Raw genomic sequence first — 26,670 nt, 5'->3', positions numbered from 1 at the left:
CAAACCAACCACTAAATACAATACACTACACAGCAATTTCCTTCATTTTCACAGTAATATCACAGAGATAATGTATATTGAAAAGATATGAAAAGAATATGAATCTGAAATGATTTTATCAGCTATATAAGATTTCTCTTACATGGAATTTGGAATGGAGATAACTTTGTGCCAAAAATTTCAAATAATATAATAAAATCCACAAGCAAAATTAATTTTTCAGAAAGATTACTTCTGAGGGAAACAAAATTTTAATCCTCTGTGTGTCCTGTACGTATAGCAGAACTGACAATAAAGTTGACTTTGACTGAGTTATTTCCTGTGATCACTTTTTATAATAATAATAAACAAAAATGCAGCTTGCCCCATAAACTGAGATTTTTTTTTGTACTGAAATTATTCCCTGTGAAGGAAAACTTAAAGGCACAGCTTCCGTCTGTTACAAAGCACTGACTGCATCACAACATCTGGATGTGATATTACACCTTCCCTCATTCTAACATGATGACATGGGTATGGGTATGAATCAGACACTGAAATGTCTCACACACACACACACACACACAATCCTATAAGAGCCCATAATCAATAATTATGATAGTTCAGCATTTTAATAAAGATGTCAGGCTACAATAAATTATGTGTGGAATAAAATCTCTGGTTTGTCCTTGTGAATCGACATACATTTCACAACTGCATATGTTTGTCTTTTAAACAGCTTTATTCTTTAAACTGAACACAAACGTGTCAAATATTTTGCACAGTGCTCATGTAAAGGGTGTGAATACACAATCTGATAGAACACACAACAATCCATTAAGACACATACACGTATATTATTCAAAATTTGATTATGATCATTGCAAGAGGCTTGTTTACACACACACACACACGCACACACACTAAAGCAGGATGCATAAACACGTCCCTGATTTAAATGTAAAAATGTTGTTTTGTTCCCTTTCTAATGTTCCGCTGGAGTGACATTTGATGCTGGACATTATAGGTTTTATAAGAACAATGTAAACAACCTTGTAAGCCTGGAGTTAAGGTCTAAATGAAGATTAGCTAGCGTCTCCATTAGCTAAGTGCAGTGCAATTCAGTAGCGCTCTGAAGAAAAGTGCTGAATCATTAACTACAGAATTATAATCTATAATTATAAAAAAAAAATTGAACAGGGACAGATGTGTACAGTGCATCACTGATGACAGCATCCATGCTAATCATAACACATGAGCTAGCATCTCCTAATTGCCAACTGTGCTAAATGATATCCAAAATGCTAGAACCAAGATATGCTTAATGCTAACCACTGCACATGATCTAAAGTGCTAATTGCTAACCGTGCTAAGTAGCATAATTGCTAGCAGAGCTAAATATGTTCTCGTTGCAGTTGCTAGGTCACAATTTAATACATTTATTTCATTTTCCTTTTGTACTTTTGTAGAATTGCATACAGTAGGCACAAAAAAAGCACAGTTTTTCCTCAGAGAAAGCATTATCCTCACTTGTGTGTATAAAACTGTCCTTAAATTTCACAATACACAAGAAATCACATTGTGTCCTTTCTAGGTTCCAGGCACAACGATATTTTGTGAATATAACAGCGTATTTCACTCAAAGCTGATGGATAAGGCACGGAAAGCTGGAGGGTTTTACATATTACACACATACAGTGCTAAAGAGGGGAGGGAAAGATAGGCATGGCTGAACATACACTGGATAATCTATTGGCTATGGAAAGTGGAAGATCCTCAATCTGTCAATCATAACCTTGTGACCAAACAGAACTAATCACACCTACAGTATTAAAGAATGAAGGAACAGAGTATGTATCAAGTCACTGGCCAGTCCACCATGTAAGCCCCGCCTCAGTCTCGAGGCTCATTGGGCGGTGGGATCTTCAGATCTGTAGGCTCCACCCCCCAGATCTCACGAGCGTACTCGGAGATGGTGCGATCGCTGGAGAATTTTCCAGAGTTGGCGATGTTTCTGATCACCTTCTTGGTCCATTCTTTAGGGTTCTGAAAATCAAAAGATGAGAAGAGAGCAATTATTTTAATGTAGCTAATACTTCAAGACTGCAGTATGACCATGGGTTCTTCAGATATGTAATGGTTCCTACATTCCTTAAGAGGTTCTAAATGGAACCCATCTCCATATGCAGACACTATTGTGAGGTGCTATTTAGAGCCTGTAAGGGTTCTCGCTGATGGAGAGCTCTAGATAAGGTTGTAGATTTATTGTAATCTTGCAAGCTTATCTAATCTTTATATTCGAGTAGAGTACGAGTAGAGGGTAGTTTTCATATTTCAACATGACCAAGAAGACCATTTTTCGAGATCAGCAGCCAATCACAGACCATTTTTACAGATCAGTAGCCAATCACAGACCATTTTAGTGTGATCAGTAGCCAATCACAGACCATTTTAGTGTGATCAGTAGCCAATCACAGACCATTTTAGTGTGATCAGTAGCCAATCACAGACCATTTTAGTGTGATCAGTAGCCAATCACAGACTATTTTTACGTGATCAGTAGCCAATCACAGACCATTTTTACGTGATCAGTAGCCAATCACAGACCATTTTTACGTGATCAGTAGCCAATCACAGACCATTTTAGTGTGATCAGTAGCCAATCACAGACTATTTTTACATGATCAGTAGCCAATCACAGACCATTTTTACAGATCAGTAGCCAATCACAGACCATTTTTACGTGATCAGTAGCCAATCACAGACCATTTGTACATGATCAGTAGCCAATCACAGACCATTTGTACATGATCAGTAGCTAACCAAAAACTATGCAACAGTTAAAGTATTCACAAATTTTTGACGAGGATGAGAAATATTACACACTTCTGTAGTGTGTGTGTACATGTGTGTTTAAGGCTCTGCTCCACTCACCTTGTAGAGGTTGTTGACCTTCTCCTGACAGTTGATATAAGCCTCATAATCTGCAAATACCTTGAACCTGAGACCAAAAAAAAAAAAGCATTACACAAATGTATTTTTCTTAGTTTTGAAGAAAGCAAATTTTAGGGAAAAAAAAAAAAAAAAAAAAGAACAGAACACTTAGAATAAAGGGCTCCTCAAGGGTTCTTTGGATATGTAGAGTTAAAGCTTTCTAAGCAGGTCTACTTTAACATTTTGCTATAGGAACAAACCACTCATACACACACACACTCATACACACACACACTCATACACACACACACTCATACACACACACACTCATACACACACACACTCATACACACACACACTCATACACACACACACTCACGCACCGGTCATGATTCATCAACATGTTGACGACATCCTTGAACAGCTCTGGCTCTTTGGGGCTGAAGTGGCCTGTGTAGATCTGATCGATCACCTGTCTGAGCTCCGGCAAGCGGTCATAGTACTCACGAGCGTTGTAGCTACACACACAGGTAGACACATACACACAAATACATACATACATTTACATACATACATAGGAGATCAAAAGCTATGTATTACTGAAATTAAACAAACTGACTAAAAGAATATGCGAGTTAAAATACAAGTTTTTGTGTCACTTAATTTCTCAGAATATTTATTATTAGTTTAAATTTATACTTAATTCAGACAGTATTATTTTATGGACACCTAAGGTCAGCCCCAGGTACAGGGTTAAGGTCATGGGTCATGCTGTAAGGTAAGTGAACAAGGTATTGATGCAAAAATTAAGATTAGACCAAAGCTTTGCTAAACATTAGGTCACTGATGTGAACATTACAGCTATTGTAGGTATACATGCTAAACATGATAGATCTTATAGATTCCCATGTCCAAATCACACCTTTTAGGTTTCTTGATTAAAAATGGATTTTTTAATTTCTCTCTGTCTCTCTCTGTCTCTCTCTGTCTCTCTCTGTCTCTCTCTGTCTCTCTCTGTCTCTCTCTGTCTCTCTCTGTCTCTCTCTGTCTCTCTCACCCTTTGCGGTCCAGGGCCTCCACGTCCTTCACCCTCATGCCGAAGATGAACAGGTTCTCCTCTCCCGCCTCCTCAGCCATCTCCACGTTAGCGCCGTCCATGGTGCCGATGGTGAGGGCGCCGTTCAGCATGAACTTCATGTTGCCTGTTCCGGAAGCTTCCGTGCCGGCAGTGGAGATCTGCTCGGACAGGTCTGCTGCTGGGATCACTGAACGACAAACATCACCACACTCTCAGTGATGTACGTGATGTAGAGAAGGTAGGAACATGGCATAACCTCCCTTCACTCATTCATTTACTGTGTGCTTTTATCCAAGACTACTTCACAAGCAAGAGAAAACAATCTACCACTGGTAAGTGTACATTATTAAGTAGAGATGGCATCAATCCAATGATTAGTGGCAAGAGGATACCAGCAAAAAAAATGGGGAATGGATATCAAATCAAATTTGATTTGGTCCTGTAACAAATGGAAACGATTCTATTTTTATTTCTATATATATATATATATATATATAAATATAATAGAATCATTTCCAGAGAGAGAGAGAGGGATATATATATATATATATATATATATATATATATATATATATATATACACACACACGCACACACAAAGCAGCTCCAAATATTAATTCATTTATTTGATGGTGTGTGTGTGTATTTTATGTATTTTATACACACACACACACACACACACACACACACACACACACACACACACACACACACACACCATATATGGTATAGTATAAGTAAATAAAAAAAGGTAAGTCATTTTTGTGTGAAAGCTGAGTTTTTGCTTAAGTCATGTTCTTTGCTTTGTATTTTTTCCTGTTTTTTTTGTTTTTTTTTTTTTAATAATGTGTTTCAGGTTACTTGTCTTATTCACTTTCGGAGAAAGGAAAGAGGTTGTTGAAGGAAAGACTCTTTATAGTTGCTATAACAATTGATAACAGTAACTAACTTGTTTTGTGTATGCTTCACAAGATTTAACATAACTATTAATGGATAAAAAGTATGGTGTATGATAAAAATAGCTCTCAAATTACTACAGTATTAAAGGAATAAAGCATTTCAGTACCTACTGTTATAGGAAAATAAGCTTCTTCTCTAGACTACAGGACTACAGCTCACCTTTCTCAGCCAGTGAGACTCTGTAGTTCTCCAGGAAGATCACCTTCAGCCGGTCGCCCACCACCGGGTCGTTATTGACCACGTCTGCCACCGAGGTGATCAGCTTAATGATCATTTTAGCCATGTGGTACCCGGGCGCTGCCTGCAGGGGGCAGTACAGACGGGGGAAATAGTGAGTCAGAAACCACAACATCTCTGATTTAATCATCCCGTGTTACAACACTGAATTTTACACACACTTTTTGACTTCTCCTTGAAGAAGTTTTGGGGAGGTATGATGGAAAAATCCACTCAAGTACTTTTTAAATAGTTTCTTTTTCAAAAATATAAGGAATACTATATCTATTTCTTTTATATTTCAACAAAATATAAGACAGATGTATACTTTGTTTATACGATGAGCTAAAGTGAAGACCCACCTTGCCCCCGATCATGACTGTTCTGGGTACAAACTTCTTGCTCGGCTCCTTTCTGATCCCTGTAAGAGACAAAATGGCACTACAGTTAGCTCAAAATTAGGAAGAAATATAAACAAACACTGGGCTTTTAATAAATGCACACTACATCTTTGGACTGTATGTGGTGACATGTTTTATTTTTTTATTTAATAGACTGGAAAAAAAGATTGCAAAAGTATTTGGAATTTTTGTGACTTTTGTTTGTAAAAGCAAAAATTTCATTTTTACTTGCAGCAGTTATTCTTACTGAAACATGAGGAATAAATACATTTTTAGCCTTTAAAGCAGAGAGGAATGTCGAAGAAATCAGTGGAAGCATTTTAAAAGATCAGATAATAAAAAATCTTGCTGTATTTCTGCAAACCTGTTGTATTTGCTCAGGCGATTATGTTATGGAAGGTCTATATAGTAACTGTTTACTGAGTTTTGTAATAAAAGTGTTGCCAAATTAACTACTTTTATTTTTTTTCCAAACATTGTTGAACACATTTTATTTACGCAGTCACAGTAGAAGCTTGTAGAACACTGCCACCTTCTGGATGTCCATAGAGTTACAAAGTGTGTGTGTGTGTGTGTGTGTGTGTGTGTGTGTGTGTGTGTGTGTGTGTGTGTGTGTGTGTGTTTACGGTTATAGTAGGTGATGATGTGCAGGCAGTTCAGCAGTTGCCGCTTGTACTCGTGGATCCTCTTCACCTGAATGTCAAAGATGGACTCTGGATTGATCTGAACCTTGTACGTCTTCTCCAGATACGCAGCTAACTTCTGCTTGTTCTCCTATAAACACACAAACATACACAGAGAATTAAGATGCATGTAAGAATAGATTTTTTTCCCCATCAGCCCTGGTTAAACGTACTGTACATAACCACTGACCTGTTTGACTTTGGCCACGTCTCTGATGAACACGTCATTATCAATGTAGTCCAGCAGCTTCCTCAGCTGGTACAGGTCCTTCAGGAAATCCTCACCGATTTTCTGCACGCACACACACACACCAGATCAACTTTATCTTTAATGCTGTTTAACATCATAAAAACACTAATCACAGCATGTAGGGAGAAAAAAAGAAACAATCCAGCAAATATAAAAAGACTTGTTTTGTACACAGCTAGCTTTGAGACAATCTGGGAAAAGAAAATTTAAAGAAAAAATATGTCTCTAAGTGTCTCTAAAAACTCCTAAACCCCATTTTGTGTGTGCAGAAAATGGTAATATTCTAATAACTTTAACAAAACTTTAAAGCTCAATCATTAAAGTCTTGTTAAAATGTTATTAGCATATTACCGTTTTATTTATAATAATATTACACATATTACCAAGTCGTCAGTTTATTAACTCTGGACAGCTTAACACTGGTTAAAGTTCTCAATAATACATTTTAACTGAGATAATATAATGACATTAAATCCAAAAGATTATGAGTGAAGATTATCTTTTTTTTTTTTTTTTTTTTTTTTTTTTTTTTTTTTTTTTTTTTTTTAAACCATCAAATCAGGCTTTAGAAGAGAATCATCATTATAATTAAGGTTTAAATGCCTCAGAGGATCAGAGACAAGTCTTCAGGGTTCTTACTCAATTCCAGTCATCAAAAATGATCTGAAAACCTTACACAAATCTTCACACAGTCGTGTGTGACCCTTACCTCGGCGATGACGTCAGCCAGGCCGGGGTTACAGAGCAGGAGCCAGCGGCGAGGGGTGATGCCGTTCGTCTTGTTCTGAAACTTCTCCGGCTCAATGTCGCAGAAGTCCTTAAAACTTTAGTGGAAAACAAAAAGTCGCATGTAACCCTCAGCCAGTAACAACGTTCCTACTTCAGCACAGGATTAAAGTTTTTTTTTTTTTTTTACTCACACTGTGGTTTTGACGATGTCAGAGTGGATGCGAGCGACTCCGTTGACAGCGTGCGATCCCACCACACACAGATGAGCCATGTTTATCCTCTTGGGCTCGCCCTCCTCGATTAGTGACATCCTGCGGAGACGATCCGTATCCCCTGGATACAGTGCTGATATTCTCTATCAAAGAGATTTTAAACACAATTCAGATTGTTTTTTTTTTTTTTTTAGAGAAAAGTAGACGTTTGTACACACTGCAGTGATGAACTGACTCTAGCACTGATGCTAAGGAAAAGAGGTGATGTTCGACAAGCCACAGTTTGAGCACTGCAGCTGAAGACGACCTGATCGCAAAGTGTCTTCATTTAATTCATTCCACAACAGAAAACAATGTTATAAATGATTAAAAATGTTAAAAACAGATAGACAGATACAGACAGACAGATTCACAAAGAGATAGAACAGCAAACAGCAATATACAGAGACAGACAGACAAATAGACAGAAGAATGGACAAAAAGAGACAGACAGCGATAGGGAAGAGGTTGAAAGAGGAAGGAATAGACAGATAGGTAGACACACAGGGAGACAGGGGGATGGACAGACAGGTGGGAAGAGAGACTGACAGACAGACAGGCAGAGAGAGACAGTCAGATGGTTGGAGACGGTTGGACAGACAGATAAGGGAGAGAGACAGACAGCAACATAGGTATACAAATGGATGGATAGAGAGACAGATAGGGAAATAGGGGTGGATCAATAGTTAAGACAGATAGGTAGATAGATGGACAGACAAACAGATTGATGAATAGACAGATGGATGAACAGAAAGACAGACAGATAAGGAGACAAACAGATGGGCAGACAGACAGACAGACAGACAGATAGAAAGACCAGCTGGATGACTGGCAGATAGACGGGAAGACATGAACAGACAGGCAAAGAGACAGATGGATGAACAAACAAAGACAGATGCATGGACAGCAATATATAGAGATAGACAGACAAATAGATAGAAAAACAAATGGATGGACAAAAAGACAGGTGGATAAATGGACAGATGGATGGACACAGAGGTGGGCAGACAAAGAACAATTCAAACCAATGGATGGACAGACAGATGTCTGGACCAGCAAATAGAGACTGGGACAGAAAGACAGTCTGATGACAGACAGACCAATGGATGAATGGACAGACAAGCAGATATACAGAAAGAGGATGAAACAATTATGTCGTAACGCAAAGTCTGTGAAATAAACCGTTTCTCAACACACAAAGCTATCAGCTCTTTGCTCATGTAGCTGATGAAACATCCTCTTTCTTAACAAACACGGGGCACAGCTTTACATTTCTAACCTAACGAGTGTCACCAGTGTGTGTGTGTGTGTGTGTGTGTGTGTGTGTGTGTGTGTGTGTGTGTGTGTGTGTATATATATATACACTCACGTCCAGGTGACGCTGGTTGATCTCATAGATGATCTGCAGGTGTCTGGGCAGGAGTTTCTCAAACATGTAGACGGGCCAACGCTCCAGAGCCTCTGGGAGAACTGTATGGTTCGTGTACGCACACGTCTTGGTGGTGATGTCCCATGACTACTCACACACACACACACACACACACACACACACACACACACACACACACACACACACAATATAGTCAGAGCTATTAATCATACCAGTGTACGACTCGCTCAATCATCAAATATATTTATCATCAGTGCTTCACAAGCGCTCTGCTCTGTAACGTCACCTTTTCCCAGGGCAGTTTCTCCACGTCCAGGAGGACCCTCATGAGCTCAGGAATGGCCAGAGCAGGGTGTGTGTCATTCAGCTGGATCGCAACCTTAAAGAGAGACATAAATACAACTTCTGTCCATGTGTGTCTAAGAAAACCAAAACGAATAACAAATTTAAAATGTCTAAATGGTGTTTATCTGCAGACTGCAGACCACAGAAGGCGTGGTTTTGAGTTCATATATGCAAATGTGGGTGTGACATTAAGCCCATATAAAGAAATGCGGGCAGCTCTGAGTAGGCGTGGATGTAGATAAGGATGTGGGTGTGTCTTTGAGTTCATATATGCAAATGTGGGTGTGACATTAAGCCCATATAAAGAAATGCGGGCAGCTCTGAGTGGGCGTGGCTGTAGGACCATACAGTAGATAAGGATGTGGGTGTGTCTTTGAGTTCATATATGCAAATGTGGGTGTGACATTAAGCCCATATAGAGAATTGCAGGCAGCTCTGAGTGGGCGTGGCTGTAGGACCATACAGTAGATAAGGATGTGGGTGTGTCTTTGAGTCAATATGTGGACATTTTACTAGCCAGTTAGCTAATCTTAATTCTAAGAAGACTTTTTGGGTCATCATGCTATGAAGGAAAACATTATGTATAATACCTGCCTAGGGGACTGCAAGAGGAAAAGGTAGTGAGTTCAGTTACTTTTTGGTAAGAAGCATTTAAAGCAGCAGTTTGTAATTTTTATAGCCCTCTTCTGCCTGCAAGGAAAACTGCAACAAAAACATCCTACACACCCAACTGCCTCTTTTGAAACCGTGAGCCTCATGAGTCGCTTTTTAACATAAAGGGGAAAGATGAGCAGCTGTTCTGGCTGGGGGCGGAGCTAATTTCTGGGCCAGAAAAATGTAAACAGAAGTCTTAACTAAAGAAAATAGCAAGATCTTTCATATAGCAATGTTGCAAGTTACATTTCAGAAAAAAATTCAAATTGCAGCTTTAAAAGTGTAGTGCTGCTTTACCTTTTCCGGAAAGTTCTCCAGGGAAGTGCGGACGTAGTCTCTGCTGCCGAACTTGGAGGATTTAAAGCGTCGGATGATGTCCTGTAGAGTGGCTGCCACCACAAAATACTCCTGCTTAAGACGTAGCTCCTTACCCTCGAAAAACTAACACACACACACACACACACACATTATAAAAAGGAAGGTCTAAAACAGTTGTACTATAATTTATAAATTATAGAGTTTCATATAGTCATACTAGATTTCCTAGCACTCGGACACATTTCTACAAATCTTGGACTGCCTTCACTGCACGCAGAACAAACACACATACTGCACACGTCACACACACGTCATTTACCCACAAACCCATGCACCTAAACACTCAGAGAGCAGCATCTAAGCAAATCTGCTACAGCAAAAAAAAAAAAAAAAAAAAAAAAAAAAAAAAACCTCATTGCCTATTAATAATTAAGGATATTTCTCAGTGTTTTGTTCTGCCACTACAAAAAAACATATATATAAAAAACAATAGAAAAAAAAAAAACACCACAACACATAAATAAAAAAAAAAACACCTAAAAAAAAAAAATAATAAAATCAAGCAAAAAATAGTAAACAATAATAACAATACAAAACATAAAACACAATAAAAAACAGAAAACTAAACAAAAACAAGAAAAACTGCATGAAGCTTTGAACAGACTAATGCTGAGTGTAAGAGATGCAGAAGTCTCCATTGTGGTTGAGGGCGAGTTACCACACTGCAACCTCATGTCCTTATTAGGGCATTTCTACACAAACTGCCAGTGAGGATGTGCAAATACACACACACACTCACTCACACTCACTCTCACACACTCTCACACACTCTCACACACTCTCACACACTCTCACACACTCTCACACACTCTCACACACTCTCACACACTCTCACACACTCCCTCACACACTCCCTCACACACTCCCTCACACACTCCCTCACACACTCTCACACACTCCCTCACTCACACACACACACTCCCTCACTCACACACACACACTCCCTCACTCACACACACACACTCCCTCACTCACACACACTCCCTCACACTCCCTCACACTCCCTCACACTCCCTCACACTCCCTCACACTCCCTCACACTCCCTCACACTCCCTCACTCAGAGACACACACACACACACTCCCTCACTCAGAGACACACACACACTCCCTCCCTCACTCAGAGACACACACACACTCCCTCACTCACACACACACACACACACACACACACACATACACTCCCTCACTCACAGACACACACACACACGCCCTCACTCACAGACACACACAGACACACACAGTCCCTCACTCACAGACACACACAGACACACACAGTCCCTCACTCACAGACACGCACAGACTGACAGACACGCACTCACTCAGAGACACAGACAGAGACACAGACAGAGACACAGACAGAGACACAGACAGAGACACAGACAGAGACACAGACAGAGACACAGACAGAGACACAGACACTCACAATCTCTTGTTTTCCTTACTCCTCGGTTTGTTTTGGCTTTGAAGAAAAAAAAAAAAAAAAGAAAGAAAAGAGAGCGAGCGAGACAAACCAACACTCACACATCAGCATTACTCCTAATCAATACATCCATCAGTCTCAGGAAAACTTACATTGTCGTTGGGATAAAGCACTCGGGAGATGTTCTCCGCCAGGTTCCTGTCCAACACAGCCTGGATGTAGTCTCCAACATTAACTACAGGAACACAAAGTAATAAAAAATACACATTACACAACATTTAGACAATTAGCAGAGAACAGAGAATTGTGTTGTGTGATAAGAAACTCTAATTAGCTATAATAACCAGCTCTATAAGCCATCACTAATGTGTGTCTTTCAAATTAATCTCCTAATTTATAAAGTATAACCATGATTTTAAAAAAAAGTCAGTGTTTTCCTTATTGTGAAGATGTCTTTTGCAATACAGTATTTTTGCTCTAGTCTAGAGATGATTGCAAAAATATGATTGCAAAAAAAAAAAAAAAAAAAATTTCATGATACACATTTATGTATCATGGTATTTAGTTTCGCAGAGATTTTGCTAGCAAAGTGGCAACAAAATAAGAGCCACATTATTTAAAAAAAAAAAAAGTTCAGAGATGTTTTATGCAATATTAATAATTTATATCCATCAAGCAAATGGAGTGAAAGTAAACGTATTCAATCATATTGTTTCTACCAAACAGATTTTTATGTGCAATGTGTTTTTGCAGAGCACAAAAATGTAGATCATGAATTTGTCAGGCAAATGTATATGTATATTAAGCGCTAAACGTGTATAATTTGTTCTTTAAGGGTTAAAGATGAGACTAGAGTTGTAGTAATGGTTGAAACATTGAAACCACAAAATTAAAGTAACTGGAATGACATTTCACTTTCGGAAGATGGATAAAACTCCATAAGAGCAGCTTCGGTAAGACTTTCTCTCCTGTCCGTCTCATCCTCACACCTTTATCGTTAGCATGGAATGATTGCAGCTTGAAATTCGCATCGTTCATTCATCCACCCATCATCAGGAACTGCTCTATCCTGATCAGGGGTGTGGTGGATCCGGAGCTTATCCCAGGAACAGTGTGCGAAAGGCGGGAGAATTCACCCCGGATGAGACGCCGGTCCATTGCAGGGTACACACACACACACACACACACACACACACACACACACACACACACACACACACACTCACACACACACACACACACACACACACACACACACTCATTCACACTTTGGGGCAATTTAGAGAAGCCAATCTGTCTAACCTGCATGTTTTTGGATAGTCGGAGGAAACAAGAGAACCCAGAGGAAACCCACATGCACACTGTGACCTGAGCTCAGGATCAAACTGGAGAGCTGCGAGTTGCCAGTGTGACCCAGTGTGACCCAGTGTGACCCAGTGTGACCCAGTGTGACCCAGTGTGACCCAGTGTTCCTCCGACTGCACAATGACCTTTTATAAATATATATCAACAGATTTCATCAAAGTCCTTGGACTTCTCTTATTACATGTGAGTCTAGAGTACACACATTTTCTATTCTTTCCTGAGTACAGAAAAACATGTCAAAAATTCTCAAGAATAATCATCCATAAACCACAGATAACAGCAGGTAGAGGTTTTCCTTTAAAGAGAAGATCGCTGCCCGTAGACTTCCTTTAATACAGAGAGTGCTGCTTCACGATGAACAGAAAAGAGAGTTACGAGTTGTTTTTAGACTGAGCAAGAATTAAATCTTTCGTAATAAGCTACGTTAGCTTTAGTAAACACAAAAACAACCGACTTCACATTAAAACTAAACCCAGAGAAAGCTAGTTAGTTAGGTTTGGAGTCAATCCTCATTCAGTTATATAGACAGAACAGTGATTTCATTATTACAGGGAAACACGGGCCTGTATTTGTGGCAGCCGTTTATTTATTACCGTGTTTGGTATTGAAATAGTCCACTTCGTCCTTTGAGATTGCTCTAGAATTAACAGTGAAATGATGCTATTTTGGGCATTGTTCAACATTAACATCAATATCAACCATCCCGGGTGTCTTGTTTTCCATCAGTGAGAAGTAATTATTTACGGCTCGTTGTGTGGTTTAGCACATAATCATCTCTCTGCTTTGTGAAACAGACAAATAGCACTGTTCATGACTGCGTACACACTTTCATTCAGCTTTTTTCAATGGGTTACACCAATGGGTTACACTGGCTGGTTGCCAGATCCTCCAGATGGTGGCAGTTAGTATTCTACAGAGATCTCACTCTCTCTGGTAACTGCTTTCCACTCGAGTAAACTGTGAGAACATGAGACTATGTTCTCTGGTATGAAATACACCACCTTTCCACCAGTTTATAAATGAACACAGCTCAAATAACGGCGATGTATATTGGCACTGAATTACACGAATGGTTGTATTTTCAAAACGATTTCAAAAATGTTGTGGGATACTTGTTGTGGGATATTGAACTTTGACCTGGAATGTCCATTACGGACATTTTAATGGAAATCCAGGCCGAGCTCGGATCCGAGCAGCAGGAGAGAAAAAGCGGAATACAATAAATTACCATAACAAAAAGCAGCAGGAATGTGTTAATGAAACATGAAACATGCTGACCATATTAATGTGCCTCTGACTTTTTTATACCATGATATACATTTTATCTATCTTTAATAAATGATATGAAAATAGAGGAGAGCATGTGACAAGAGACACATCTCCCCACTTCTATTAGTGTGAGGATAATATTATACCATGACAAAAAATAATTTAATCAAAATATCTTTTACTTTTAATTTACTTTTAATTTACTCTTACTGAAGCCTTCATCTGAGCTGCCTTCATATCTCCCGTGTCGTCTACCGAGCATCATATTAGACATTTCATTTAATTTATTCAAATGATTTTAAAGTTATTTTTATTCATTTGTATCATCAGCTTATTTAATTATTTTACTTCATGTATTTCCACCCAAATCTCTTCTTTATATTTCTTCAAAATAAATAGAAATTATTTAAAAAGGGCATGTATTTCGCATACACGGTGACAAAGCATTGAACTTATGTTTGATTTATGTGATAATGGTTTTATGATAATTGCTAAAATAATCTAAATTATTAGAGTCAATACTGAAACTGTGATTATTTATCACAAATATTCAGCAAATTTAGGAAAATATATACAAATTTCTTTCAGATTCTTTCTTTCTTCCAAATGTGAATTTTTTTTTCATCAGAATAAGCCTGATTCATAGTTATATTATTGAAGTGTTAATTAAAATGCTGAAACTGTTTGTTTTATACATTTGGTTACATACTTGGGTGGCTCTTAAGTGCTAAATATATAATAATGCCACCCAAGTATGTAATCAAATGTATAAAACACACAGTTAAAACAAAGATTAGGAGCTTGAAATTTTACAGACCAGAGTTTATTAAAAAATTATAATAATTAAGCTTACCAATGCAGTAGTTGATTAGGGCTGTACAGCATTTTAATTAAGTATAACGCGTTTGCATGACTGAGTGTGTGTGTGTGTGTGTGTGTGTGTGTGTGTGTGTGTGTGTGTGTGTGTGTGTGTGTGTGTAAAACCGTACATTCTTGAAGGTTGAAGTCATTGGGTGCTTTGGCAGACCAGAGTCTCATGGTGTTAACGGTGTTGTTCTTGAAGCCGGGGACAGGAGTGTCGTACGGCATCGCCAGGATCACCTGCCACACAACACAGGGATTAACTACACAAACATGAGACATTAGGAACTTTAATAAAGAACTTTAAGACCACAGTGTCAAGATGGATGAAGTCCGATATTGAGAAACCCCTCCTCATTTCAACAAATAGGTTTCCTCTTTCAGAAGTAAATCGTAAAAGTGAAATCAGGAAGTGTGTAAAAGTAAAACTAGTCCTACAGATTTCTTGTGTTCCAATACCATATTTAATGCCCCCCAGGGTCCCTGTCGAGAGTATTGAGGGCTTTTTTGATGTTATGCAAATCATTCATTCATTCATCTTCAGTCTCAGTAAATCTCAGTAAACCTAGCATTTGGTTTAAATTTGGTTACATGTAGCCAGACATCTCCATCTACACGAAATCTAACACAACTTTGTTGTTTTACATGGAATTAGTAATTGAAGTCAAAAGCTGAAGTACTGTTGAGATCACAATTCGCTCACCTGAGTGTCCACCCACTTAGGCCCCTCCTCCGTGTGCTCCACCCGGCCATAGAAATGCACTGGGAGCATGTACTCAGGGCGGGCCTTCTCCCAGGGGTTACCATAGCGCAGCCAATCATCAGCTTCCTCCACCTGAGAAACACATGTATTATACCACGTGAAGTCATGGGAAAGAGAACTCATTATATCAGGTGGTTAAGATCGAGAGGACACGAAGTTCCGGAGAATAAGCTAGCCAATAACTGAGGCTAGTTTTCTAGACAAACGGTACTTATAGGTTAGACTAGTAGTGAGGAATCTGCTTCTCGTACCTGCCAACCGTTGGAGATTTTCTGGTTGAAGATTCCAAACTCGTAGCGAATGCCGTAACCATACGCCGCCAAACCCAAAGTCGCCATCGAGTCCAGAAAACAGGCTGTGTGTGAGAGAGAGAGAGAGAGAGAGGGAGAGAGAGAGAGAGAGAGAAAGACAGAAAGACAAATATAGGACAGACAGAAATACAGAGACAGACAGAAATACAGAGAGAGACAGAAAAGAGAGAGACAGAAAAGAGAGAGACAGACAGAAATACAGAGAGAGACAGAAAAGAGAGAGACAGACAGAAATACAGAGAGAGACAGAAAAGAGAGAGACAGACAGAAATACAGAGAGAGACAGAAAAGAGAGAGAGAAAAGAGAGAGACAGACACAAAAGAGAGAGACAGACAGAAATACAGAGACAGACAGAAATACAGAGAGAGACAGAAATACAGAGAGAGACAGAAATACAGAGAGAGACAGAAATACAGAGAGAGACAGAAACACAGAGAGAGACAGAAACACAGAGAGAGACAGAAACACAGAGAGAGACAGAAACACAGAGAGAGACAGAAACACAGAGAGAGACAGAAACACAGAGAGAGACAGAAAAGAGAGAGACAGACAGAAAAGAGAGAGACAGACAGAAAAGAGAGAGACAGACAATTGCATTACAAAGCTCACTCATGCAGAAAGGGAAATTACAGATTTCATTGCAAAACAGGAAAAGAGATGTGTGTGTGTGTGTTTGTGTGTGTGTGTGTGTGAGAGAGAAAGAGAGAGAGAGAGAGAGAGAGAGAGATCGAGATCAGACACCTGCAAGCCGGCCCAGTCCACCATTTCCCAGTCCAGCGTCCTCCTCGATCTCCTCCAGCTCTTCCAGATCCAGGCCAAGCTAAAACACCAACACCACAATTACCACATACACACCATTACTACGGCTAACGGTGTATAAAAATCATTTACATATTCTACAAAGATCTCCCTCCACTATTTACATCGGTATTGCACCACAAACACACACACACACACACATACACACAACCTTCACTTATTGGATGTGTGCAACTGACATACCAAACGTAAGCAGGATACACACGGCAGCCATCTTGCATACACACAGTTAAAAGCAAGTAGAACTAGGAAAGTAGCATTTTCTGAGGAGCTTTTGTGCTTCCAAGATCAAGTCTTTCTTGAATCTAATTTAAGTTCTGGATGTTCCAGTAATTACTGTTTTGCTCAGGATCATAGGAAGTGATTTGAGAAGTAGCTCATGATGATGGTTAAAAATTTAGAAAGAAAATCTATGAATTTGATGAAGCACCTGTTTCATGTTTTTTCCTCATTTATTTCCTTATTTCTCTTGAAATCCTAATTACCTCTTTTGAGTAACCTATAATGTTAAAATATGTTGCTATTTGACTGATAAAAGCCAATAAGCAATGGATTTGCTCACCTTTGTAGATGTTGCGCAATCATGGGGCAGTGAGCTCACTGCCCTGTTTAGCTCCATAGAGTTATTATTGCACCTAGTGGTCAAAACTGGGAACTGCAACAAGCACCAATAAAGGTCCATTGGGGCAAGATTCATGCTGCCCCATGCTCATGGTGGAGCAGCAGACAGAACCATTGACGAGGTTGCCAGATTGGGCCAGTTAAAATTTTCTTGTAGTGTGTTGGAGACAGTGTGTTTAAATGTTTCTCCCTGTTCCAATACAAATTTCTTGGGGCTAGTTGCAGGTGTTTTGTGTGTGTTTTTTGAGACATTGTTGGGATGGAAATTTTGCTGAAACCCATCAACCCCGGTTAATGATATAAGCTCTACTGTGTGTGTGTGTGTGCCTTGCTGGCCACAGGAAACACACCTGCTGCTTTGCTACAATTGGAGGGCAGTGGTAGCTCAGGGGTTAAAACACTGTACTACTGATCAGAAGGCTGTGAGTTCAAATCCCAGCACTGCCAAGCTGCCAGTGCTGGGGCCCTTGAGCAAGGCCCTTAACCCTCAACTGCTCAGTTGTATGAATGAGATAAATGTGTCACTTTGAATAAGGGAATCTGTAAAATGCCGTAAGTGTAAATGTGCAAACAATGGTATGTCTAAAACCCCTCGAAACGAGCTGCTAGACTGTATGTTGTTGACTTTGTATGTAGATAGTAACTTGTAGCTTAAGTGTGATAGGCTCTCTGCTTAATTTTGTTTGAGGCTATGTCATTATTAACATCGTCCAGCTCCACCAAAATCTATGGTCACGAGCTGCTGCTGAATAGTAAACTGTAAATAAATGGAAAAAACTCAACATGCTCAAAACGTCTGAATGGCAGTGCATACCAAAAAATACTGCATATTTATAATGTATATTTAAATACAGTTTGTCCTGATCTTCACCTGGCAGGCCATGCTACCATTTTCTATGCTGATCAAGTGTAATATGCATTATACCGCCATTTCAACTTTATTTTTATGGCACATTGTCACACAAAGTCTAGCTTTACATGTGTAATGCATGATGTTCTCTGCATCAGCTGTAGGATTTACCTGGTAAATGGCTTCATCGCAGGCGTTCTGCAGGCCGAGGTTAATCATAGTGTTCTGCAGGGTTCTGCCCATGTAGAACTCCAGAGACAGGTAGTGGACCCTCTGAGATAGGCAGAGAGAACAGGAGCATTAAACTCTGTGTGTGTGTGTGTGTGTGTGTGTGTGTGTGTGTGTGTGTGTCACAGAGAAGTCCAGACACAGGTGGTATACATGCTGTTAGAGACAGATGAGTACTTAACAATGAATAAACAATAACAATTGTAACCTGAAAAACAGCAACAAATCATTAGCAGAGTCAGAGAATGCACACACACACACACACACACACACACACACACACACACACACACACACACACACACACTACATCTGTCAAAACACAGATCTGACTCATCTACAGCCACCAGCGTTAGTTAGTTCCTGTTATCACTTACATTATAGCAGCTGCAAACAGCCTCTTTTTTTCTCTCTCAAAGTTAACAAGACAAAAAAACAGCTTGATTTGTTACCAAGAAATCGCAACTCCTCCGTCCTGAAGACTTTCCCTTGTTAGAAAACTAAGTTACTGCTTTACCTCTGTCTGTTCCAAAGTGCTGACACTGGAGACTCCTTCCAAAAATGCTAATCAACATCTCCTTCAGCAAATCAACAAGCATATGCTTTTAAAATCAGTTCATGAGGAATTTCCAACATACAAGTTATACAGCATAACATAACATCGATACCGTAATAATTTGTCATGATACATTTTCTAAAATATCCTGAATTTTGTCATATATTTTTATAAATGTTATGTTGTTTTTTTAAAATAAGTATTACAAACTCTGAAAGCAGATTTGCTAAAATTTCCTACAGTTTTCAATGTTTAAATAAGTTTAAAAATTTTTTTTTTTTTTTTTTTTTACAGATTTTTATAAATTTTTCTTCCTTTTAATATTCCATTATTTTTGAAAATATTAAATAAAAGTGTCATCACACTGATTTAATTTTTAAATGAGATGCTACTGTTTTGCTGGTAGTCTGTTAGGAAACCTACATATTGCAGTGCATGTGGTGTATCATAGAAATGTTCTGAAGTATCGTGATATGATTTTTCTGTCATATCGCCCACCTCAATACAAGTCCCTGCGCAAGTTATGATACCGTATTAAACCGAGTGCATTAATATAAAAACGTGATTTGATTTGCAGCTGAAACTACCATCAGAGCTGCAGTTACACAAAATGAATCAACACCTTCTAACCAATCAGATGTGAGAATTTTTTATTTATTTTATTTTAATTTTTTTTATTGAATTTCAACAGAGAGATACCAAATTAGCCTGCCTGCAATCAGCCGAAGCACAGAGCACACTGGTTCTTTTCAGCCACTCTGAGTGAACCCACTCATGATTAAAGCTCTGGAGATGTTTCTGTCTTTTGGCTGTGGTCCAGGAAACAGTTTACTTTCTGGATTCCTTGATAAATTCTGTGGAGCTGCACACGACTCAGACCTCGCAATGACTGTGCACTTTGACTTTCAGGATAAATTCCTTCAAAAGGGGCGTGAAAATTGTCGTGATATTCGACGAGCTTGCTCATAAATATTTAATGTACACCACCAGGAGACTGAAACAGAACGAATTCCAAGCTGAATGTCTTTGGATTTCTTTGACTGCGGTAATATTTTGGAGAAAGACAGAATCATCTGTAGTAACGGTGATAAACATCCATTTCCAAGAAACATGAAATGCAGTCCACAGAAAGCACATGTCACACGTCACACTGTTCTAAATATAGCCTCAAGAGGTTTCACTATGCACTATAATCCACCAAGTGCCAGTCACTTCACATGAACCTATAGGGCAATGTTACACACTTGCCTCCCCATACCATCATACACCACTAGCATAGCACCACTGATATAAGGTGAGCCAAGACCAAGCTCTATCTACTGTATGCTGAAGGCTGAACAAAAGTCAGAGCTTATCTAGAATCCAGATAATTAATCAAAAAACAAACACTGTTCTGGGGTCAGTTTCTATTTTTCACACAAGAGAATTAAAAACTAAAAGAACTGATCCTAGATCAGTTTGGGGAAAAAACAGTTTTCTGTAGCAGAAACCATTCCCATATGATTTCACAGTGAAGTTCCATGAGGTCCAGATGTGTGTGTTATCATCTTATTTGCATATAAGACTGATATGCAAATACTAAAGCAACAGGAGCGTGACAGAGTAAACAGGGATCGGTTATAAGATATAATATATTCTTTATTTATTAATACAAATATATAATAAGTGGACAAGGAGATCTCAGCTACCAGCTTTTTATTTGTGGTTGCCTGGCAGACAACAAGGTTTAAAATGCAGGCAAAATAAAACATTTTTTACTGATAGCACAACATTTTTTTACTAGCACAGATGATCTTATGTAAATCAGGAACACGAACACGCAGCTATGTGGAAACACTGACTAAACCGAGTAAAATAAAAGTTTGCCGTAAAGCTGTTACATAACTCTCTTTCTTGGTTACTACACTCGTAGTTAAAGATATTCAGAGAAAATAAAGACGCTAGTAAGACCTGAATAATGTATTTTATGTAGCATAATGCGAGGACAAGAACACCAGAGATCATAGCTGAAGCCTTGGCCAATGACTTGCTGACTTTTTGTCGAGGGTGTAGAAATAACGATACGTTAAAAAATCTCACACAAGGACAACACAGTTAACTAGCCAGCAATCTGACCACACATTGATATGTTATGCTAGCTACAACGTTTTAGCTTAGTCATTTAAACCATTCCAAGATGGCTTTTCCATCCCAAGATGGCTTTTCCATCCCAAGATACCACGTGACAGAAATTCATTAAAGGCGTAAGTTTGGATGATTTTATAACACGCAAAGCAAACAAATCAATTTCTTTGCTCCTTGATGTTGGTCTATGTGTTTTGAGGTATCACTGGTTGCCATGATTTCACTGCTAGCTTATGGCTAGTGCATTAGGGATGCACAAACTACACGGACCACACCTTTGATCATAAAAATCGGATGTCCTCCAACTAAAAATCAAATGTGTCTATTATTTTGACCACAAATTATATGCATTCCTAAAAAAAATCAGTTCTGGAGATTGCTTTTCACAAACAATTTCACAAGTCAGTGGCAAAATTACCAGCACTGTATTATATATGGGTTTGTGAAACACTTCGAGACTTTAGGCAGGACAGAACCGACCAGGAACAAACATCTGGAACCAAAGAATACAGAAAACCATTTCAGAGCAAGGGAAAAAAAATTAAGTATACAACCAAGCCTCGTTCCCATCCCTTCTCGCTCTCATTCGCACTGGCAGTCACTATATTGTTTCACTTTACTACATAAACATGTTCCTGATACTTGCCCCACCCACTTTGTGTCACAAACAGTGACCATGTAAATCACAAACTCATATTTTTTGATGAATCTTTGCTGCGCAGGGGTTGTGTGTCGACTGGATGTGGATGTGAAGAACCCACATGTTAACACTAATGAAAAAATTCGGAGCACAAGACAAGAATTGTCGTCTTCTCAGTTACTGCAGTTTCCTGGCTTGGCTGAACGGTTCAGCTGTCTGGCTTCGATCCAACCCAACCACGCTAATGTTTCATAGCTGAGTCACTGTACAGCTGATGTGAGACCGAGGACTTCTGATCGCACATTGCTGGAAAGAAACTGCAGAAATCAGTGTGCAGAAGAAAATCAGTTATGATGAAATCATTAGGATCGGCCATGTGCGGAAATTATTCTCTATCTAATGAGAACGTTGTGAGAAGTGTGACGAGGAAACACTTGCAAGTTGTGTAGGTGCTGAAATTTCTGGTGCAATCCTGGCGTATTGATTTTTAATATGAGAAAAGAACCTCCTAGAGAAGACTGCTACATAGCACTTTTTTATAAGATGTGAAAAAAAAACAACAAATTAAGGATAGACAAGGGGTTAAATACAGAGGCTGGGGTGCAATTAGGTCACAAAAAAGGTCTTGGTTAACGAATATTATATCCTGAGATCAGTCAACAGATCATGCAGTTTTTACTTCTGAAGAACTTCTGAAAGTTAATGATAACAGACATCCTGAGTGATATCACATAACATCGGGTTATATTTAACTTCCCTTGATGCACATTGAGAAACGATCTTTTTCCTGTCTTAAACATTAGCTTTTAGGTTTTATGTTATATCAAATATCTTTTATCTATGCAAGATCCTTTCCTCTGCTTCCCTGTTCTATCACTGATAGCAGACAAACATCCATGCAGTTATTAATAGGGCTGGATCATATGATGATATGATATTGATATTGTGATAATCATATTGTGTATCAGTTATCATTCCACTGACTGACGCTACTACTACTCGCAGAAACAAGCAGCTACCTGTAAGTTAAAATCTGTTTTTTTGTTTCATTTTTCCTCCTTTTACTTTAACAAAATGCATATATGTCAAATATACCTGGATAAATAAGTTGTTCACGAGATAGCATATTATTGCCATATTGTGAAAAAATACACAAAAAAATTAATTTTCTATATTAGCAGCTCTGAAAGTAGCTCTGTCTGAAAGGCAAATCGCAGGTTTATATTAATGCGCATGTTCGAATGCGCTATCGTTTCTATAGCAACATCTTACACAGAGACTCTATAGTGTACACTCCATATTAAACTAAAAAACGTGTAACTTGTGATTGTTGGTTGTTCTGTGAAATGTTTATTTAGCATTTTTGGAAGGAGTCTCCAGTGTCAGTGCTTTGTCACAGTCAGAGGTAAAGCTGTAACTTTAAATCTGCGACTCAGGAATGTCTTCAGGATGTTTCTCTTTCTGGTTTCATGAATAACATGAATAACAAGCTGTGGTTTTTCAGGCTTATTAACCGTTTCGTGGACGTTCCACAACATTAAACCTGACTACAGGCAGAAAAAGGTATGACAGGTCATTATTTAAAGGTGCACTAGGTAAGATGAAGTTTTTGATGGTAAGACTGTAAGGTGGGTCTCCGTCCCCGGGTTATTAAACGATCCGTAGAGTGTCTATAAAAATGACAGAGGAGGTGCATCCAAACCCAAACTAGCCTTCTGGACCAGACATCAGCTTTTCAAACAGGGTTTCTCCCCAACTTTCTAAACTTTTGCTAAGGCCATGACTTAATCATGACTTCAACATGTTCTACGTATCTGTCAGGTTATTTGTACAAGCAAGGAATTAAAATAAATAAATAAATAAATAACGTCTATTGTACCTTTAATGAATTAAAAATTGTAACTGTTTGCAAATTGCGGTCATATGAGACGAATAAATCATAAAACTTTGCGTTGGGACAAATCACATGACGCTGTTGTTGTTTAATTTCCTGTACCAGCACACTGCCTGAGTGTTTTATTCCTTATATACTTCTCAGCCCTAAAAAAGTTTAATCCAGCTATACACTCTCGGAAAAAACCTGGATGTATCTTTTACCTAGAAACAAACACACAAACAAAAAAACGCTTTACAATAAGAGAAAATAATGATCCCATTATGTACCTTAAATCCTTTTTAAAGGTCCAGTATGTCCAGGTAAAGGTGTACCACTGAGGGTACCACCCCAGTGATAAGGACAGGTACTGAGTACTTAGTACCCTTTAATTCTGAGAAGTAGTACTGCGAGTACTGTGCTGAAGTCTTAGGTACATGTAAAGAAATGCTTTAAAGCGAAGATGCCTTCAAAATATAATGAAATTAAACAGGAGAGGAGGAGTAAACAGCCCTAACCTAAAGAAAGTCACTATCTGTCATCATGTCAGCCTTTTGCTTTTATAGGAGAAGTCATAAAATACACATCTAGGATTAAATAAAATCCTTAAAAGCTAAATAGGATATAAAAAAAAAACATAGAGTGCCCACTAGGGTGACAGTTTTAACCTGGGAAAAACTCATGCACACACAAAACAACTCATGCACTCATTTAACCTGGGAAAAACTCATGCACACACACACACACACACACACACACACACACACACACACACACACACACACACAAAAACCTCATGCACTCATTTAACCTGGGAAAAACTCATGCACACACACACAAAACAACTCATGCACTCATTCAACCTGAGAAAATCTCATGCACACACAAAAAAACAACTCATGCACTCATGCACACATTTAACCTGAGAAAATCTCATGCACACACACACACACAAAAAAAACCTCATGCACTCATTTAACCTGAGAAAACCTCATGCACACCTAGTGATCTGGTGATATGATGTGTTTTTTGACACATGGTCCACTCCTAATTGTCCCTACAGACATGTAACTAGTGGATCAGATGGCATTGAGACTACTCTTGTGCACTTTTGTCAGTGTTTAGAACACCATCCTGCTGCTTTAAGGAGACAGCTCAGCTCTGCACTTCCTGCCAGGACAAAGAGGAAGGAGAAACTTAAGTTTGTCGCACCTTGGGGTCTTTCTCGTAGTAGTGCTGCTGGGTGCGGATCCAGCGGCCCACCAGGTGATCGCGCACCGTGTGCGCCAGGGCGAAGTAGTAATCCCGCGGCGTGGCCACGTTCCGGTCCTTCACCAGCGTGAAGTGCAGGTGCCGGTTGAAGCTCTTCTTGATCTCAGCCACGTCCCCGAGTCCCGCGATACCGCGCACGCTGATCTGCTTGCGCTTCTCATGGTCGCTCAGCGGCTTCGCCATGACGGAGACGAGGAAAGAAGCTCTGAGAAAGTGGAGAGAGAGAGAGAGAGAGAGACAGAGAGGGAAAGAGAGAGAGAGAGACAGAGAGAGAGAGAGAAAGACAGGAAGTCCAGCTGAGAGAGCTCCACTCTGCAGAGAGCAGCTCAGGAACACACCAGAGACACGCCCCTAATGTCAACTACAGGCGCGGGGTGGGAGGGGCTTAGCGGCTGTGCTGCGCTCTGATTTGATACTCGTGCTGCTTTCTGATTGGCTGAGCGACACGTCCATCACCCCACCAGACAAAAGGAGGGGAGTTTGTCAAGTTTCAAGTTCAAGTTTCAAGTTTATTTGTCATATATGCAAGTGTCAGTGACAATGTCCATTGAAATGCTTTGTGTGAGGCTTAGGCAGGCTACAGCAGTACAATAATAACAAAAATAAATAATAAAGAGACAGAAATGTAGAATAATGATTACAAGAGATTCACAATACAATACAATAACAATAAAAAGTAAAAAAAAAAAAAAAAAAAAAAAAGGTTGCAATAAAAATAAGGTGCAGGTGCAAGGTTGAGGTGCAGATTTTGCTTCGAGGTAGTGTAATGTAGTTGTGCAAAGTATGCAAGATTCAAAACAGACGATGTTTTTGCAGTCTTTGATATGATATGAAGGGGGATAATAATGCAATTTCAGAGACAGTTTTTACAGTTTATTAAGGGTTCTGATAGCCGGCAGGTAGACGCTGTTTTTCAGCATGCTGATTCTGGACTGAATGCTCCGGTATCGTCTGCCTGATGGCAGTTTGATAAACAGACTGTGTGCTGCGTGACTAGGGTCAGCTGTGATTTTTCGGGCCTTCCTCAGACATCACAGATGAAAGATGTCCTGAAGGGATGGAAGTTTGTTGCCGATGATGACTTCAGCTTCAGTATATTGTTGCTTGAAACTGTGTAATAATAAGCCTTCCATTTTCCATACCACTCATCCTACACAGGGTAACCTGGAGCCTAGCTCAGGGAGCTCAGGGCACAAGGCACCCTGGACGGGGTGCGAACCCATCGCGGGGCACAGTCACGCACACACACACACACACACACACACACACACACACACACACACACTGCAGACAATTTGGTAATGCCAATCAGCCTACAAGGCATGTTTTTGGACTGAGGGAGGAAACTGGAGTACCCGGAGGAAACCCCCGAATCACAGGGAGAATATGCGAACCCCCAACCCCGGAGGTGCGAGACAACAGCGCTAACTACCAAGCCACCGTGCCC

General features: G+C 39.4%; 1 protein-coding gene across 1 annotated transcript; it reads right to left on the bottom strand.

Annotated features, from left to right (window-relative positions):
* Positions 1-702: 702 nt before the first annotated feature.
* On the bottom strand, positions 703-25,568 carry pygb (phosphorylase, glycogen; brain). Its single transcript, XM_034308172.2, has 20 exons — positions 25,164-25,568; positions 18,702-18,803; positions 16,982-17,060; positions 16,180-16,283; positions 15,869-16,000; positions 15,294-15,405; positions 11,823-11,905; positions 10,168-10,311; positions 9,158-9,250; positions 8,851-8,997; positions 7,422-7,585; positions 7,211-7,325; positions 6,442-6,543; positions 6,195-6,342; positions 5,530-5,588; positions 5,111-5,252; positions 3,971-4,178; positions 3,297-3,431; positions 2,914-2,980; positions 703-2,025 (listed from the first exon to the last, which is right to left on the bottom strand). The coding sequence occupies exons 1-20, from the start codon at positions 25,404-25,406 to the stop codon at positions 1,873-1,875; spliced, it is 2,532 nt and encodes an 843-aa protein (XP_034164063.1). The 5' UTR covers positions 25,407-25,568; the 3' UTR covers positions 703-1,872.
* Positions 25,569-26,670: the final 1,102 nt, after the last annotated feature.

This window comes from Pangasianodon hypophthalmus, chromosome 10 (genome assembly GCF_027358585.1).
Source record: "Pangasianodon hypophthalmus isolate fPanHyp1 chromosome 10, fPanHyp1.pri, whole genome shotgun sequence".
In the NCBI taxonomy this organism is placed as follows: Eukaryota; Metazoa; Chordata; class Actinopteri; order Siluriformes; family Pangasiidae; genus Pangasianodon; species Pangasianodon hypophthalmus.
Note: the sequence above shows the minus strand (reverse complement) of the source record. Positions and strands in the feature narration are given on the sequence as shown.